This window comes from Eufriesea mexicana, unplaced genomic scaffold (genome assembly GCF_001483705.2).
Source record: "Eufriesea mexicana isolate 0111107269 unplaced genomic scaffold, ASM148370v2 scaffold4744748272, whole genome shotgun sequence".
NCBI classification, from domain to species: domain Eukaryota; kingdom Metazoa; phylum Arthropoda; class Insecta; order Hymenoptera; family Apidae; genus Eufriesea; species Eufriesea mexicana.
In genome coordinates this window covers 271,438-291,365 of record NW_016907930.1, presented here as the reverse complement: position 1 = coordinate 291,365, position 19,928 = coordinate 271,438, and the positions used below count along the sequence as shown (strand labels likewise).

Genomic DNA, 19,928 nt, shown 5'->3' with positions numbered 1-19,928 from the left:
CTTGTATTTTTCCAACGTAGCCTTGTTGCTAGAACCCGTGTTGTATATTGAAATCCGGGTTCCAACACCCTACCATCCGTTCGCCGCTAAATAAGCACAAATGGGACCAAGTATATTGCAAGTATACTCGAATCTCTACGAGCCAAGTTCGATCTTTGAACAAGTACATTGAAAAAAAAGTAGGCAGAAAAAAGTAACCCACTTTCTAATATACTCGCATCTTAAGCGAATAGAATTTTAACTTTCATAAATATTATATTAGAAATTCTCTAATCTTGCTAACGAGTAGTTGTAAAATTATCGTAGCATCCAATCAGTCGAATTTCTCCAACTGTCAAGAACGCATCAAGCGCCAAATTAATATTGCCTGATTAGTTTATATTTTGCGGATCGTAAGTGTAGGTTAGAGACATGAGATTTAGAGATTTATTTTAACTTGTTCGTGGCTGTTTATTGTAACTGAACTGTACAATGATTAAATGTGAAACGTTAGCGGAGCATTGTCTGAAATCCGCGCTTTATAATATTTAGAAGATGTTTCGGTGTCGAATGGGTATCGAATACGTACTAATTTTTGCTTTCTATCATGCCTGGTCGTGTCCTGCTCTATGTTTCCTCGAATTTGCTTTGATTGGTTAAAAGTAGACGTTAGTGGTGGAAAAGTAGAGTTTTTTGATTAGGCATGGCTGTATCGGAAGGATTTTTAGATGAGGAGTGGAAACTGTGAAGGAAGTTGCTTTTCGGTAGTCAATGAGCTGATTTACAAGTAGGTGCCCGTTCGTCGCTTTGGTGGGTCTGTCGCACTTGGGTCCAATCTGTCGGGTCTGACAGTTGTAAATTGTTTGTAATTTGCACGATACGAAATAATAGTTTTTAGAATTATCGAAAATTAAAATAAGAGTTATGAATTGAATGATTCAAGATTAGCGCGTAATCTAGTGTTGGTAAGATTTTTCTAGGTCAATCCATAAGGAAGATACAAAGGTTAACCTCAATTTTCTTTTAAATAGAATCACATACTTTTTCAACATATTTTTACATATTTTTACATATTCTTACATATATTTAAATATTAATCCGAGAAAAGAAATCCGGAAACTTATTAAGTTAGAAATACGACCCGTGAAGCCTAGAATTCTATTCTAGAAACCTTTGTTATATGTACATATATATCGGAAACTAAAATCGTGTGCTGGTTATATATGTATACCTGTACCTTATTATATAATAAGTCATAAGATATTATATTAGTAAATTTTCTCAACAGACTTCGCGATTATACCAGATCGGAGTCGGAAAGAAACTTCAAAGAACGTGAAGTCCGCTATACGCGCCTGAAATCTCTAGACCAAGTTTATTCAAGCCCACAGAATAAAGGATTAGCGCAAAGCTTTCGGTACATGAGAAACAAACCTCCTATAATCGCTTTCAAGACCCCGAGTATGGAAAATTACGAATTGGAATCAAGAACGGCAGCGAGTAAAGGTAGTAAGTTGACGAGTCCTGATAATTTGATAATAAATTCTTTCTACGAAAGATCTACAGTTAGTTTACTATTACTAGTCTTTTCTCCATTATTAAGTAACACCCTCTCACGCTGTGTTTCTAAAGAATGTCCGAAGAAAGTTACCGTAACTGTATAAAAAATGAAAAAAAAATATTTTTCTCGAATATCTATCGTAGAAACACAACGGTAAATACCGTTGAGAATGAATTTGATAGACGGCATTATTTTCAATGTAAACAACGCAATATCGCAATATAATGGAATTATTCAATCGTCGAGTTCTATCGAGTACTATCATCGAGTCGATCATTGGCAAGGAAAGTTTAAACGTAAAGATAAATGACGTTTAATCGCCGATCACCGATGATCGCCATAACAATCGCCATAGGTTCGTCGAATAACATTCAACTAACTGAGAAACATTCTCAAACTTCAAATAGGATTTTGTATTCGATTTATTCGATTTGGAAATACCATTTGAATTCACCATTCAATGATTCGAGTAGCGTGAACGCGTGTACCTTTAAATGCGTAAATGTAAACTTTGATCGAATTTGCAAACCATCGAACTGGTGCAAATTCACCAATAATATGATACTCAACAATATGACGGAATAAGTTGCGTCGTTAAAAAATTCCAACGAACATCGAATCTTCCACCATTTCGGATATCTACTTGCATAAAATGATAGCGTAAAATTAAGCTAAACAATACGAAATAGGAAATTCGAAATAAGTTGCTTAATCTGAAAAACTTTATAGTCGTTAATTCTCGTGAATTAATATTTCTCGTTCTACCATACGCTAACTAGCGTAATATATACAGTGATACTTCTCAACGTACAGTCTATCCGATTAAAGCGTGTTTGGCATAATTCATTGAAAAATTGATTTATTCGAGTTCCAAAATATTAGTAGGTATATTCACTTGGGCTGGTTGATGCCAGATATTCTTTTCCACGCAATACAGCACCTGTTCCGATCTTTCGGGTAGTTATCTTCCAGTTTAGAATCCAGTTTTCCTCTTCTTCCATGTACAGATTGACAGATGGCTATAAGGCATTTTTATACATCTTTAACATTTTTTCGGCGATTAAATTATCTGTAAACATGTACAGAATGTCGTCTGTTTTTGTTAACTTTTGGTAGATTTCTTCTTTCATACCTCGTCACCCACTTTCTGACCAATGTTCTTCAATTGCCCATATATTTAGCAGCGGCAGCGTGTCACATTTTCGGCCCATTTTCAGGTGATTACAAAAAAAACACAGCACTCGTGATTTAAATAACGCTCTATAACGCTCTACCGGACTATTTCGTTAAAACACGTCGTTCATTGGAATTTGTTGGAGAAAGCTGAATTACCTCTCTAAAGTATTTCTCTAAAGTATTCAGAGGAAAGTTCTCCTCTACAAGATCGCACAAGAATTGGGAATATAGCTATCGACTAAGTGGCTGTAAAACCGAACACGTTATTATCGGACAGACTGTAACTTCTTTGGTTAATTTCAAAATAAGAGTTCTCGAATTTGTTCCAACAGAAACAAGTTGTCGGTCAAGTGCGAATGAATACGGAAGAAGACCATCGAATAATCCAAATACGATCCAATCGGCAGCAGAGGAGGGTAAACTAGGAAAGAAATTGGAAAAGACCTTAAGAAGACATACCGATGATAATATCAAGTCTGATGCTTCTTCGTACCTATCGCTCAATTATACCGTTGGAAAACCTTTGGAGGTATACACTATCCTTACAGCTGCGTCTTATTATTCCAAGTTTATTATTCGAAGAATCAAACGATTCTCTTCATTGAAAAAAATCAATTCAAACGAAGAAAACAATTACCACAACGAAAATTCCCTATTTTACTGACTTTATATATTCGCGGAAAGAATTCTTTTTCAACATCATTTTTTCCGACATTTCAACATTATTCGATCATTCTTTCAATGATACCTCATGCTTCTTTTCATTATTCTTTACGAATTCCTTATTCTTTATGAAAAAAAAAAGAAGAAAAAGAAAAAAGAGGAGAAATTCGGCGACCACAATAACAATATCTTTCCTAACATTCTATTATTATTTACAATATTTTCACTTACTTTTTCTAATGCTTTGTTTCGTATAACACGAATGTACACACACATATAAAGCACGAATTCGCCTGAGATCATTTTTTCGAATCTTTATAAATTCACATTCGATGAAATACGATAATTACGAAATTATTTTTATTCGTTATTTACGAAGAACGAATTTACGATTACCTATCATTTAACTAAATAGTTTATTATTATTCAGATTTTCCTAGATGGACCATACGGAGCTCCTTCGAGCCACATATTTCAAGCGCAACACGCGGTTCTAATCGCAACTGGAATAGGAGTAACCCCTTTCGCTTCGATATTACAATCTATCATGCATCGTTATTGGAAGGCTAGGCATACTTGTCCAAAATGTAAATTTTCATGGGCCAGTGAGATTCCACCTACCGTGATGCATCTTCGAAAAGTAAATATCATGTAATATCGTTCGACATTTTCATTACTTTCCATCTACTTGAAAATTCTTACAATAATAATAATAATAACAGCAGTAGCAGTAATACCGTCTATTACCTATTACATATTACCGCTACTTTTACCGGGAAATAATAATAACTGTAACTTGCTATCGCTGAATACCGCGATCATAATACGCCAATAATCCCAAACGCAAATTCGATCGGTAGTATTTTATCTGGTATACTACCTCGTAATTACACTAATGGGGCCATAACGGACAACCAATAAAATGAAATTGGAATTAAATGGAATTAAATGGAATTACGAAGTAGACGCGCAATTTTCGTGTCGCTGTTAGATAGATATCTAGTACGAATGTATTCCTATAGGATAGCTGCAGATATTGCATCGAAAAGATGTTTTATAGACATTGTATATACATACATACATACATACATACATACATACATACATACATATATCATTATATATATATACCATTATACTCGTTTTTTTTCGAAATAACACATAAATTAATTAATGCACCTAAATGTACAGTAGTATTGAATGAGACATAATGATATGATCCTTATTATACGATTAATAGTAATATCTTACAATGCCACAGGCTTCATAAAAGATTTCATCTGAAATTATATAGCACATGATGTTATGAAGCTATAGAATTCCTTAGCGACTCCATTTACTGTTCAACGAAAAGGAATTTTCCGATGAAATGTAAAATGAATTACATTAAACTGTAGCTCTTTTCAAATGTCACGATAGAGGATTTCTGTTGACATCGATAGTGCAATATCAGGTGGGCGAAATTATACACATGTACATTATAACTAATTCGCATAGTGCACAGCTTATTGCTATCTAATTTTTTCTCTTTGATTTTCAATCAAATGTCATTAATAATGTAGTATCCCGAAGTCCGATACCTTCAGACGTTCCACAGGGTTCGACAGTTATTCCTTTTGTGCAATCCTTTCATTGATCACATCAATCTGTCCTTGATCAAAATAGCAAATAATTCGTTACATTAGTAACAAACATATCTCCAAAACTGAAAATGCACCACTACGAAAACTGAATTTAACGAAATGAAGATAATATGAAGAATTGCAGTAACATCAAATTTCTTTTAATTGTCGACACATATGTCATGTCATTCATAGCAGTAACCACATTTTCTGCGATAAGGAGTAGCTACCAAATAGAATTAAATTATATCTTGAGAATGTTTGCACTAAAGGTAACCGGTATACCCAATTACATCGTAAATCACATTACAAGTTAAAGTAAGCTTTATTTTTATATTTTGTATTCTCATAGCTTTTCGGAATTAAAGTATTAAAACGCCATGACTTCGTACCTTGTCATAAGAGGGTGTAAGTCAAATTTAAGGCTCATGTTTCGATAACGTCATGTTCTGAAAACACGCTTTGACAGTGTATGTGATTTGAATGGAAGGATACTAGGAGGAAAATATATGAATCATATTCTAGCTGCTGTAATACTCTAGAGCCGTATATATATAGCAACATTAACAAACTGTAAGTCAGGAACTCCGGAAAATTCGTATTCGAAACAAAATCAATAGAAACCGAAGAATTTGTCCGCGTAATCATGTCAAGGATTAAAATAAAAGTCATAAAAGATCATAAAAGGGCTACGGATAGAAAAGGAAAAGGTAGTGGAATGTACAGAAAAATTCCTAGAGGAAGAACTGCGCCTAAAGTGTGAAATTGAATGGGTTAAATCCATCGGCAGGACAAACGGAGAGATGATCCTGGTAAGGCTAAGGAGGGAGGAAGATAAAGCCGAAGTAATGAGTAGGAAAAAAGATCTGGGCCGTAAGAAGATCTATATTGATCGTGACCTCTCGAAGAAGGAAAGGGAAGAACAAAGAGAATTAGTTCAATGGGCACAAGCTGAAAGGAGCAATGGGAAAGAGGTGAAGATTGGTTTTCATAAGGTTTTGATAGAAGGCAAATGAATAAGCTGAAGAACACTCAAGAAACATAATGGTAACAAAAATTTTTAGATAGACTGTTCAGTACCAGAGAAGGAAGGAAGAGAAATATGGATAATAGGAAGTAGGAAAGATGAAAGAGATTCGAAAATATATAGAAAAATTTGACTACGTTGGTGTAGTAGAAACGTGGCTAGACAGTAAAGCTTGGGAAAGATGGAGAAGTAGATTACCGGAACAATCTATCTGGAAATGTCAACCAGCCTAAAAGCTTAAGAAAAGAGGAAGGGCTGGGTTGTACGTGGTGAAGAAACGGAATTGAAAGGAGCTGTCTTAAGGAAACTAAATTACAGGTAAGAAGATATGGAGAATATGGACGGTATACTGTAATCAGAAAATGAGCAAACTGGTGGAAGGGCTAAATGAGAAGGAAGCAGAAGAAAGAGAAGGTCCGATAATGGTTGGAGTAGATATGAACGCGAGGATTGCGGAAGAAGGAGGTATAGGACCGGTGGAAGATACAACGAATACAAGAAGAAGGAACGCTAAAGATAAACTCCTCAACAAGGAGGGAGAAAGATTATTAAGTCTGGTAGAAGATATTGGATATTGGGGGATATTGATACATAGGGAAAGGGGGCGGGTGGAGGGGGGGGGGCACTACAATAGCTTTTACGTGATTGTAAACACAGAATGCTGGCGGAAAATAAAAAATTTTGTAACGGACGGGAGAACCAAATCTGATCACCTACCGCTGACTGTACAGCTGAAAGGTAAGCATAACTGAAGGAAGGAAGCTCGAGAACCGGGGAGGACGATAACGGTTTGGGACACTGAAGCGATTGGAACATAGATGAATAAAGCAAAAGACCAGGGATACATAGAAAAAGGGCTCGAAAGCAAGTGGAAAGAGGTGAAAGAAAAAGTTGATGAACTCTTATGTAAGAAAGAAGTGAAAGGGATCGAGAGGGAAGATAAAAATACCAAGTGGTGGAACAAAGACTGCAAGAAACAGAAGAGAAAATGCAAGAAGGCATACAATGACTGGAAAAAAGGTAAAATAGGGAAGGATAAGATCGGAGAAGGAAAGAGAAGACTGAAGGACTTGATAGCAGAGAAAAAGGAACAAACGAGGGAAAAGTATCACAAAGAAATAAAAAATTTGAAGACTAATACCCAAAAATGGAAATATATTAACAGAGAGAGGAAAAGAGATAAAGAGATAGGATCGGAGATACCTATGGAAAATTGGTACATGCATTTTGTGTAGAAGTTAGGAGGGAAGAAGACTGCGCAAATGGGAAAGGAGAAAACGGATAGTACAAGTGAAGTCTGCGTAGTCTTTCGGAAACAAAGTTGAACAGATGAAGAAATTGAGCTAGAAATAATGGGAGTGAAGAGGAAAAAAGCGACAGGAATTGATGGGATCTGAAACGATGCGTGGTTCTACAGTACAGGAGAGGTTCTACATACGAGAGAAAGATTGAAGAGAGCCATCAAAGAAGCATGGAAAAAGAAGAAGATTCCAGAAGAATGGAGGAAGTCGATAATAATCCCGATACACAAAAAAGGAGATTTGAATCACACAGCTAACTATAGAGGCATAAGTCTTTTATGCACAGCGTATAAGATATACGCTTCAGTCCTAAACGAAAGGCTAAAGGAAAACCTCAATAGGAAAATTCTGTTAAGCGAATCACAGGCAGGCTTTAGAAAGAACTGAAGTACGATGGACAATATTTTCGTCTTACAGCATATAGTGGAAAGACAGTTAAGTAGAAAAGATAGAGAAGGTGGCAAATTGTACGCTTTCTTTGTGGATCTGAAAACCGCGTTCGATAGTGTAAATAGGGCTAAACTTTGGGAAATAATGAGGCGTAATAATATAGATACAGACCTCGTAGAGAGGATAGTTAATTTATATGGTAATGTAAGTAACGTAGTAAGAGTAGGAAATGCAATGGCAGAAGAATTCTATACAACAACGGGCGTAAGACAAGGTTGTACGTTGAGTCCCACGTTATTCTCAATATATAGTAGCGAAATAGAAGAAGAAATGAAGAAAGGGAGAATAAGAGAAGTAAAAATAGGTGAAGAAATAGGTGAAAAAGTCAAAAATGTTAGTTCTCGGAAAAGGTAAAGAGAACCGGAAGGATAAGGTATGGCAATGGGAGGGAAAAAAAAATTGAGAAGGTGAAAGAATTCTCATATTTGGGCTTCAAGTTGCAAAGAAATGGCGACGTGAAGAAGCATGTGAAAGAGAGAATGAGAAAAGCTAACATACTAACATATATATATATATTGACTTTTAACGTAGACGAAAATGATAAATATGTATGTATATGGTAATATATATATTATCATATTACTAATATCACGAAACATTTGTTTAAATGTCGAAAGACATGTACACGATAAAAATACAGCAAAAGTCTGCGGACCAAAGAATGTTTCTTTCATCTACTTATACATACATATTTTACCGTCATGGTAAAAATACCGATTTTCAATAGCAAAATAGCAAAAGTAATTCGATAATTGAATTCTATTTACAGGTAGATTTTTATTGGATCAACAGAGATCAACGTTCTTTCGAGTGGTTTATAAACCTATTGTCTCAATTGGAAATGGAACAAGCTGAATTAGGCATCGCTATGGAACGTTTTCTCGAGATGCACATGTACATTACCAGTGCTTTGCAGAAAAATGACATGAAAGCTGTCACCTTGCAGTTAGCCATGGATTTGGTGCATCAAATGGTTCGAAATAAACGACTCTTCATCTTTCCTGTAGAGAAAATTCCCCTTTCTGAAATTAATACTCTGAAGTACTGTTTAATAGGAATTAAATCAATAATAATAATTTAAAAAAGACAATATTCGATCTCTCTGAAATGAATAAAAATCGTTGAGATCCTGAATGAAATGAAGAAAAAGATTAAATTATCAAATTGAAATTAAGTACCGTTCTAAGTATCTTATAATAAACGTAATAAAGTAATCGCTTCAAATTCGAAAAATAACTTAATTAAATAACAATAATCTGCATCAACGTAGAACGGGAAAAGATTTTACAAGAGAATTCTACAAAACTATTTACATTTTTACCTTCTTTTATTCTTATTATTTAATGAAACTATTATCCCAGTATACCTTCTCCGTCGTAAATACACATCATATATGGTACAAAATATGATGAGCTTTATTTCTTTCACGAAAATAAACAAACATAAAGCAACCGCTTTATCTAGCAAAATACCCTCACCTTCCCCACTCCACCCCCACCCCCCACCCCTCCATTCTCTCTCGTAATGAATATTACGCCTAAAACAATCTTTATCCAATTTTAATCAACTTTTATCAGCTAAACTACTTTTCTAATAATATTAAATATTCCAGTAATATTATTCTACTAATTAACCAATAAGTTAGCAAATAAGTCACTGAATTTCGGACAGAAAGACTGAGCTGTTCATTGAAAATGGCCTTACTACCTATGCGAAATGTAACACGATTTCATATATTTATAATCTCTAATAAATTCCATCGTAATCACCAAAATTCCTTTAAATGGTATTCATATAAAATACCATTTTTACATTTAGATTTTTACAATTACAATGATATTCAGAAATTGCTTCTAATACTTGAGTACGCTTGCATAAACTAATTCCATAACACCTCACAGGTAAATTGCAAAAACTCTAATTTAATAATAATGCTTCGACCAATTTTTCAAACAACATTTATCCATTTAAATATTCATTTTTACATCGATCAAAGAATACATTACGACTTATTTTGTTCCCTTAAAGAGATTATCTTCACTTTCATCACAGATACTTCCTATATAACTTCTTTAAATAAAATGTTAAATGACATCATTTAATGTCATCTCCCGTTCGAGTATCAGGTTATTCCACAATTCTGATAATAATAATAATAATAACAAAGCAGACAATTTGTCACTCGTCATATATATCTATGTATGTATAAGCATACATAAGGATAATTCTTAAAGAAGAGGTCAAAATGAATTAAGCATGATAATCTTGTCCTAATGTGCAATTAAATAAGTCCATGTGAATAAATGATTTGATTTTTCAGGAAAAACGGGATCTTATAACAGGTTTAAAGACACGGACAAACGCAGGTCGACCAAACTGGGATAAGGTATTCAAACAGCTTCAGGATCAGAAGAAAGGCAAAGTCACCATCTTTTATTGTGGCCCACCTCAACTAGCAAAAATTTTGCGTTATAAATCCGATCAATTTGGCTTCAACTTCAAAAAGGAATCTTTTTAAATCTAATTAGAAAAAAATCATACCATAATTTTTTATTACATCGTATTGTAGCAAAATATTCTTGGAAACTCTATCCATCGTCATTTTATGTTTAGGTGTAGTGACATACATATCTATATCTTAACAAATCGCATTTATCTTTCTTTTAACCTTTTTTCTACTCCTGTAATTATCCCATCCGAATGTAAGAATTTTATTTCATATTATTTACAATTCTAGCTGTTTCGTGCATTAACCAAAGTGTCATTAATATAAGGAGAAAATTAATTTGTCGTTCTGTCATAATCAGAAAATTTCTCAAAATAATGTACCAATTTTTAAGAATGTCTAAATATTACTAAATATTCGACTAATTTCAAATATGTAACAACTTTGTACAATGTCTGTGTAGGATAACCTTTATAAATCGAACGTACGAAATTCCAGTCTCGTTTATTTTAGCAACTTTCATTTCACCAAACCTGATATTTTTAGGATTATCTTTATATTACACTAATTCACCTTCTAAATTCTTCCACGCTATATTTTCTATCCTCGAAAAATTTATTAATACTAAATATTTTGTATTAATACTAAAAATTCCCTTGACAGCGTCAATACAGATTATCGAATGGTATTGTTACAGAAAAAAAATAATATTTTTATTTCAGAAAATGCTGCTGCTGTATTTTGTAACATCCATTAACCTTATAAACCTTGTAAAATATCTTGTCCTTGTAAACGCATTCGACAAAATTTACACTCTTGTAAAATTCATTTATCAAATTTCTCCTAATTTAATACCCTTTTGGTATTTTAACCTAACGAAATTTTAGGAATTTTTTTAATTTTTCAAAAACTGACAAAAATTCTCCTTTCTCGTACGGATATATAAGGATCGTCTACTATGACAAAATCGGAAGAAAATCAACATTTTTTACACTAAAAATCAACTATTTCTCTTAATTCATTGTAAACGTGAATTTTTTTTTATATTTATATTCATATATACTTAGATTTATGTATATTTAGTCGTATAAAGAATATTATTCATATCTACATATTGAAATGTTAATATCTTATTTAATTAAATATAACAGTTAACGCTTCTGACATATAACAAGAATTATTAATTAAAAATAAATTCGATGACGTGAAAGATATAAATGTATTAAAAAAATATTTATAGGAAAATATTAAATCCAATATGCTTATGAATTTATTTCGGTAATTAGTAACTAGTACACCTAATTCTGTTTTTACACGATAGATACGTTCCCGAAGAACTCGTGTAAAAAAAATTTGTGTAAAAAAATATATTGCTTCTATGGAGAAATAGAAGATTGGTTCCAGTCCCAAGAAATCAGCAAAAATAATACAATAAACCATGAGTTTTCATGTTAGGATCTTAAACATTTTATTTCATAAAGATTGCACATGTATCATACAAAATAAATTATCATTTGAAAAGGAAGAAAACATGTCATTAATTCATGAATACAAAAATTAGGCAAGATAATATGAGTTACACGTAAAAAGATTTTATTCGTTGTCACTTTCTAACAATAAACGCATACGTTTGCCTAAGACTGCAATATTACTGCTATCACTAGAAATGCCTTGGTTATCGTCTTCGTGCTCCATTGATGAAATTCTTTCTGTAATCTCTTGAACAAAATTAGGGCTAGCCTCCTATGGTACCGATGTTTCAGTGGATTTAAGAACGAATTCAGTAAATAATCGCCGTGTTTGCGTTCTAGCTAGGCCAAAAATTTGGGTCGATCGTGTTAAATCAAAATAAGTCGTGTAAAAAGAGAATTAAATTTTTTTCCTAATTCGTGTTAAATCAAAATCGTGTAAAAACAGAATTGGGTGTACTTAATTTAGTAATTAGTATATAGAGTGATGTGAAACATATTTTAGTATTAATGATTAGCAGTATTTTTTTATAATGTCATAGGAAAAATTGCTAAAAAACAAATATATATGTACTCAAATGGACTGAGAACAAATATTTGACATATATATTTTTTACGATAAAATAAATGTTAAATTGTATTGTTTAAATCATGTTGTATAGCTTTTCTTTCGTAATTTTCTTTCGTAAAGTAGATTTACCAATCAATGATACATCACTCACTTTTATTCCTATTAAACGATATACAATATATTTTAGTATTGCTAAAGTTTCTATTATAAACGCGAAAATAAACATTGAGTGTTTCCTAAGAACAACTTTAAATTTATCAATAGTGCATATCTCCTAAATTTGGTTTACTCCTTTTTTGTTAATAACATGAATAATTAAATGGGACTTTGGTTTATTTTATGTGCAACAAAATATTACATTTTTACAAAAATTTTGAAATAAATAATAATCATGAACTTCAATCATGAAATTTGTATTTTAAATTATTATTATATAAGTAGCAATTAATACAAAACTTATGTCTCTCTTTAATGCTGATACATAATAAGAAATATTTCCTCTTTATATTTTATATGTAACAGTATGAAACTTAAAATAGGAACATTTCTCTACATTTCAAAAATAAATATAAAAATAATAAAAGTACGCGATATTTTTACACATTACTATATATAACATAGCTTCCTTTTTTTAAAAATACATAATCAACATCTTTCAATGAAACATATAATTCAAATATATTTAGTTAAGTATATGAATTACAAATAAAAATTATATAATTTCATCAAAATTTTATATAGCAATTTTCTTTTATTGTAGATCATTAAAAGTTTTTTAGTGTGTGTTATAGTTATTAATAGATATAATAGCTATAAAGAATATAAGGAATATAATTATATACAGATATAAGGAAAAAGAGATAAAAACAATATTAATATACACTTTTTATTTCAAAATTGAATAACATGAATTAACAATAATATTTAAAATATATAACTAATAAAATATAAAAATATAATTTACACACACAAAAAGTAATTTGTATCTTATAATTTATCTTTATCATATTAGTCTATATTTCTTTATTCATGAAATGTACTAAATTTTTGTTCCATTTAAAACCAAATTTTGGAATGTATATATAAATAAAACCTTATATCTCAGAAATAAAGAATTACATACTTTTTCTATCTGTATTCACAAGCATGGTTGCTTTATTACAATATTTAATACTGAATTCACAAGGATGTTGGTACCATGGTTCACCATCAATTTGCACAGCACAAGATTTTATTACCTTCACCTGCATTTTATAAAGAAAATAAATAGTAGTAAATAAATAATATATATTTTATATATTTTATTTATACCTGATCCTTAATTATTGTTCTTTCTTAAGGAGGTCTTCTACTAATTTGAGTTAACAAAGGACAATCCCTTATTTATTTATATTCGGGGAATACTCATAATCTTTTTCAATACAAAATAATGAAAATTACAGGAATTGTATAATGATATGTACAAGCAGGTTTAAAAATGAACAGGTTCAAATGATTCATATGATTGCGGCTGTTCTACTCTTTGAAGATTAACGAATAAAAAAGCATTTTGATTAGCAAGGATTAGTTATGGCCTGTACTACAGAAGAGAAAAAAATGTTTAAATATGACAACAGATCTTAACATCTGTAGTTTAACATAACGTAAATACTAATTTTTGCAACAAAACAATGCGCGCGCAGGTGTGTATGTGTGTGTGTCAATATGCTACTTCAGGACCATACAACACACAATTGTTGACAAATTATTAACGAAGTTGCAATAACGGGAAAAAGAATCTTAAACACAATATCTATACGTATACAAAATAATAATATTGTTGAAACCTTCTGTGCTCTGCAGTTTTCTCACTTGATGTGTTCGTACTTGGATATCTATAATTTCCCTAATTTTACGAATTTCACTATAGTTTTGTATACACGTTTCCAAACATATAATAAACTTTAAGAAAATGCAAAAAAAAAGTCGACTTTTTTTTACTTGTGTTAGTAGAAGACTCCCTTAAGTTTCTTTTTGAAAGCTTAATATGTGAATGAACAATATACCTTTATATTACTAGCTTGTCCAAGTCGATAAGGCTGAGACAGACCTACTTGAAGCTGAGCCATATGAAATGAAGAATAAAGTGCAACTACTTCTAATTTACCATCATTAATACTTTGTTTCCCATATTTTTCGTGCCCTATTAATGGATAAAAACATTTTTTTTTCAATTGTTATATACATGAAACAAAATATAAATACCTTCTAATCCCATATTCCATAAGTTAACACCAGCAGCCCATGATGGAATGTTTAATATTACAATACTTTCAATGGATGGCAAATCTATTCTTTTGTCATCCAGATACAATTCTATATTTTTATTAAGATCTTTGCATTCTCGTTCTACTACTTGTTGCATACCAAAGCACAAATACAATAGCTGCCAATAAGATAAAAATATACATTACTTTATATAATTTCTAGATGAAGATGAAACAAAATACAATACCTTATTAAACAATCTACTGCTATAAAAATAAAAACGACTTTCTCTTGTACGATGAAAATTTAATGTGACTTGTGCATCCACTCCCACACTTAAGTAATTATACATATAAAATGTTTGATTTAAATTTCTAAGTCCTAGTCCACCATATGGTTTTATCATTACAGTCCACCTAATAAAATATTGAAATAATTATAAATATTATAAATAATTTAACAAATTATAATACATACTTCCATAACAAATGATTCATTACATGATAAATTAATAATTTTATTTATTTAATAATTTAATAAATTAATACCTATCAAGTTTCACTTTTTGTGCTACTTGTATTTCTTGCAATATCTCTGTAGGATCTTTATTTGGATCATGCTCTTTTCCCCATCCTAGTACTCTTGATAAATCATTTCCTGTTCCCAAAGGAATTATTGCTACAGATGGAACTGGCTGTTATAAATGAAGAAATGTAACTCAAATATTTGCTGCTATATAATATTATATGTTTGAAACATTAATAAATTATATTATTTCTTTATTATTTGATGAAATTTAATTATTTATTTATTTAAATAATTATTAATTATTAATTGTTAATTGCATGAAATATGATTACAATAAATGGCATTATAAAAACTTTAATAGTAGTTTAGTAATTTTAGCAATCTAAAATATAATAAAATGCACACTCAAACCAATTTGATGTGAAGTAAATACAAAAAGATAATCAAAATTTTCATTTATTATCCAATAGAAAACAGTGAAGAAATTGCTAATTTGGAAAAAGTATTTGAAGAAAATTTTGCAAAAAAATATTCGTCATTATAAAATTACAAAGGAACAAACAATAATTTACTTAATAATTATGTTATTTAATACCTCGTAACATTTCAACGTGCGCATATAACCACCTTTATACAGTTATATAGGGTGACCCATATAAATCAATCCAGTCGAATGTCAGAAAGCGTTGAAGATAAAAAATGTTTGAAACAAGAATTGAATGGTTTCAGGATACACAACCTGATATTGATAAGATTTCTCTAGGCCGATCGATAAAAAAATACAAAGATCAACCTTATTTTTTAAAATAGAATAAACCATTTTTTTCGTTACACCAATTGATACAGCTCGTTATTTTGTACAAAAAAGTACTAAGCCATTTATCAGGAAAAATCATTGATTTAAAAGATATTTTAATTTCAATATTAAGAAGTAATTAATATGCGTCACATATGATATATCGTGTCTTGATGGAAGTTTGCAAAAAAAATGTTAGCTTGTAGTTTATAGGACATTTCTTCTTTACTTTCCGTCTAATCTCATAAAGCAATATTGTCATAAATGTGGGGAAATTCACTTCTAAGATTATTAAAATGTCAGATTAAACATTGAATGAAATTGTAGATATAATTTTAATACTGCGAGAATGCAGTGACTATATAAAGAAAATAATTTTGTTTTATTTGAATTAACTACAAATTTTCTACAGAAATGCTAGAAACCATTAATAGATACTTCAGAGATAAAGCGAATTACTTCATCCAAGCTGAAGGACATATTTTTGAATATCAACTTTCAGCAGATAATTCATATTACATGAACAAAAGACTATTGTTATTATCCAATACTAAAATTGGAATTTCTTCAAAACCAATGATTTTTTTCGATAAATGGCTTAATACCTTTTGAAAGAAAACAACGAGCTGCATTAGTTGCTGCAATAAAAAATATGTAATTCTACTTTAAAAAATGAGATTGATGTTTGTATCTTCTTTATGAGTTAGCCTAGAAAAATCTTACTAACATCAGATTATGTGCCTCTTGAAACCATTCAATTTTTGTTTCAAATATTTTTTACCACCAATGATTTGTACAATATTTGACTGAATCGCTTTAAATGAGTCACCTTGTATAATAACATTAATAATTTAACATTAATTACAATAATAATGCGAAAATATTTCTTTGCAAGCTTCAAATAACCATTATAAAATTTTCCTTGACTTTCCTCCAAACAAATTCATCAGCTATCTGATATAGAATACATGATTTACCATGAAAAATAATACTTTCTCCAGCCTTCGACAGTTCAATCCTTGCAATTCTCATGTTATTATGAATGTCTTTTAACTTTAATTTTTAAAAAAATACTGATTGTAATACTGTATTATATATTTTCAGCTTACTTAATAATTAGCTGGAAATTTATTAATATCTTAACAGTGCTATGACTGAATTTTTTTCCAAAATCTTTTTTAGCAAATAACTTTTCTCAAGTAATATTTTTGTTTGTTTACTTTCTACAAGTGTGATCTTATATATGGCAGAAATATGGGATTGGGGGAGAAGAGACTAGACACAGTTAAAAAGAAATACATAAAATGGCTCCTAGAACTAGACCAGACTGTCTAATTATATACTGTGAGAAGAAACAAAAGAAGAAAAAATAAGAATAAAAGCACTAAGAAGAACGTTCAAATATGAAAAAGAAGTAAAGCTCTCCAAAAAGAAGCTGATAAGAGAATGTATAAGAGAAATGGAAAGAGAAGAAAGACAAAGTACAAGGAATGGCTGGGCCGAAAAAAGAGCAAGAATGAGGAAAAAATTCGAAACTTGCAGAGAAGAGAGAAAAATAATTGCTAGAAGGAGGGGATAATATACTAATACACAATGTAATATTGTAGACATTGTGATAAGAAGGGCGAAGTTTAGGTATCATGGACTACAATAAATAATAATAATAATAATAATAATGATGATGATGATGATGATAATGATGATGATGATGATGATGATGATGATGATGATCACAACAACAACAACAAGAATACTACTTTCTACTTGAGAGTAAATAAAAATTTTGATTATTTTTTCCAATTATTTTTTGCATTCACTCGATATCAAAGTGATTTTAATATTTTCATATAACTTTGTATTAATGTATTTAGTTGAAAAATTACTATCAAAGGTAGTATATTACCTCTAATCCAAGTTTATGAATAGCATTTAACAACCAAGCTATTGTTCCATCTCCACCTGCTACAAGAACTGTACATGTTACTTTTCCAAGTAAACGACACCATTCTAGTGCAGCAACTGGGTCACGTTCTGACAAATCAACAACTTGTGCAGGATTTAATAATCTCCTAAATAGAGACAGGATTTCTGCTCCATCATTATTACCAGATTTTTTATTTGCTGAAAATAAATTCTTAAGTTTAATGATAAATTATTGATCGATAGTAATAGTAATAGTGAAGTAGTTAAATATTAAATTAATAGCAAATAAAAAAAATTAAATAGCATACATAGTATATAGTTACATTATTCTAACGTAATCAGAATTTTATTGTTTTAACTTACCAACAACTATAAGAGGGTTCCATTCAGACCAATTTGGAGATATAATTGAATGCAGACATAATCTACGTCTTACAGTATTTCGTACATTTATTACTTCTAAACTACTTGGTGGTATTATCATTAATTTAAATTTACCAAAGTCACATATCTGAAAAAATGTAATAAATACTTCTCATACACCATACACAATTATAAAAGATATAAAAGACATACTTTAGAAAGTTCAGATTTACAATCATCATGGACACATCTCTGACACCAACAGCACCACCAATCTGTTAATCCAGGCTCCGCATCACATTCCTCGTTACATATGTCACATACAATATTTGGAGGTAAATTACCTTACATAAAATGAATGAAAATGACTTCAATTTAAATATATGATATTTAAAAATTAAAATAAATAATGTAATCCTAAAATATTTTATATAATATGCACAAAGAAAAATATGAAACATACCTTTTATCCAATGATGTTTCATTGGCTCATTTGTACTTACAGTAATAATTTTGCACATTAATTGTTTATCTGCAACTTTGACACACATAGGATCTGCACAAACACCACATGAATCACAGATCAAGCCACTAATATTTAGCAATAAGCTTTCACAAATGCTACAGTAATATGCCTATGGAAAAAGCAATAATATTAGTTTTTATATATTTATATACACACATTATAATCTCAGTAGATTTTTGTTTAACATTCTAAATTAATGCTATTTAAAATAAACATTAACTTTTTATAATCATAATTATATTCAATATTTTAATTCAATTAATTTATAATCAGAAAGTTAATACCAAAAGTTGTCCATAAGTTTCATATTTTACAAATGACTGTCATGTTTGTAATAATATTTTTATAATAAATAACATAGTAATATATTCTTACTATATCAATATTTAACAAGAAAAATTATATTTTAGGCATAAAAATCAAATAACTTGGTAAAAATAACTTTTATCCTAAAATATATTACTGCTATCATCAACAGTGATATTTTTTACTGCTATTTAATATTCTAGATATAGAAATGATATTATGTTTTTTTGTATATTTTATATATTATATATTGTTATATATTTTATATTTTAGATATTATTTAAGTATAAACTATACTGTTTTTACAAGTTTCTTCAATATTTAATAAGTATTATGTTATTTCCATTAGATACTTAAGACAAATGCAATATTGTAACAATATTATAATTAAAATATGTATTATAAAAATATAACATATATTCAACAAATTTTAATATTAAATGAATTACAATTTAAATTAATTAAAGTATATTTATAACATATTGAAATTAAAACATATGGTACATTTGAAAAAAGTAAATGAATTAAAAATAAACATTTGTAATGGACAACAACTAACTGATTATAATGAACATATAATTATAAAATACATTTCTACCAATCTATTAAATAACATCTAAAATATACTTAAAATATACTAGGTACAAAATACATGTAGCTAATTTAAAAAAGAAAATAATATTAAAAAAAAGTAAATAGGTATAAGATATTAATAAAATATGACAAAATGTATAAATAAGGATATATTTTTATATATACCTTGTTTTCTGTATTAATAGATTTCCAATTATGTTCTTTGGTAACATCTCTAATATGAATATAAGGCTCTCTTATAAGATACCGAATCAAATTTTGTATAAGTATGAAAAATATAATAAACAATATACATAGAACAGTAATAAATCCGTCTTCTAACATATTATCAAATAAATTTTGTTTTTCCCAAAAAGCATCACAATACTTCATAAAATGAT

General features: G+C 29.9%; 2 protein-coding genes across 2 annotated transcripts in view; one reads left to right on the top strand and one right to left on the bottom strand.

The window, feature by feature from the left end:
• Nucleotides 1-10,297, top strand: part of Nox (NADPH oxidase) — a gene marked incomplete at its 5' end in the record, with an annotated part of 74,075 nt that extends 63,778 nt beyond the window's left edge. Inside the window, 5 exons of the mRNA XM_017897617.1 lie at nt 1,268-1,485; nt 3,049-3,245; nt 3,810-4,019; nt 8,549-8,752; nt 10,100-10,297. Coding sequence (XP_017753106.1) covers nt 1,268-1,485; nt 3,049-3,245; nt 3,810-4,019; nt 8,549-8,752; nt 10,100-10,297 — 1,027 coding nt within the window. The remainder of the gene's footprint in view (nt 1-1,267; nt 1,486-3,048; nt 3,246-3,809; nt 4,020-8,548; nt 8,753-10,099) is intronic.
• A 3,083-nt stretch (nt 10,298-13,380) lies between these two features.
• Nucleotides 13,381-19,872, bottom strand: Dgkepsilon (diacylglycerol kinase epsilon). The gene is made up of 10 exons (XM_017897607.1): nt 19,714-19,872; nt 18,586-18,757; nt 18,336-18,466; nt 18,123-18,270; nt 17,740-17,957; nt 15,061-15,206; nt 14,760-14,928; nt 14,510-14,690; nt 14,311-14,447; nt 13,381-13,509 (listed from the first exon to the last, which is right to left on the bottom strand). Exons 1-10 carry the CDS (start codon nt 19,870-19,872, stop codon nt 13,381-13,383), a joined length of 1,590 nt encoding a protein of 529 aa, XP_017753096.1.
• Between the last annotated feature and the right edge of the window lie 56 nt (nt 19,873-19,928).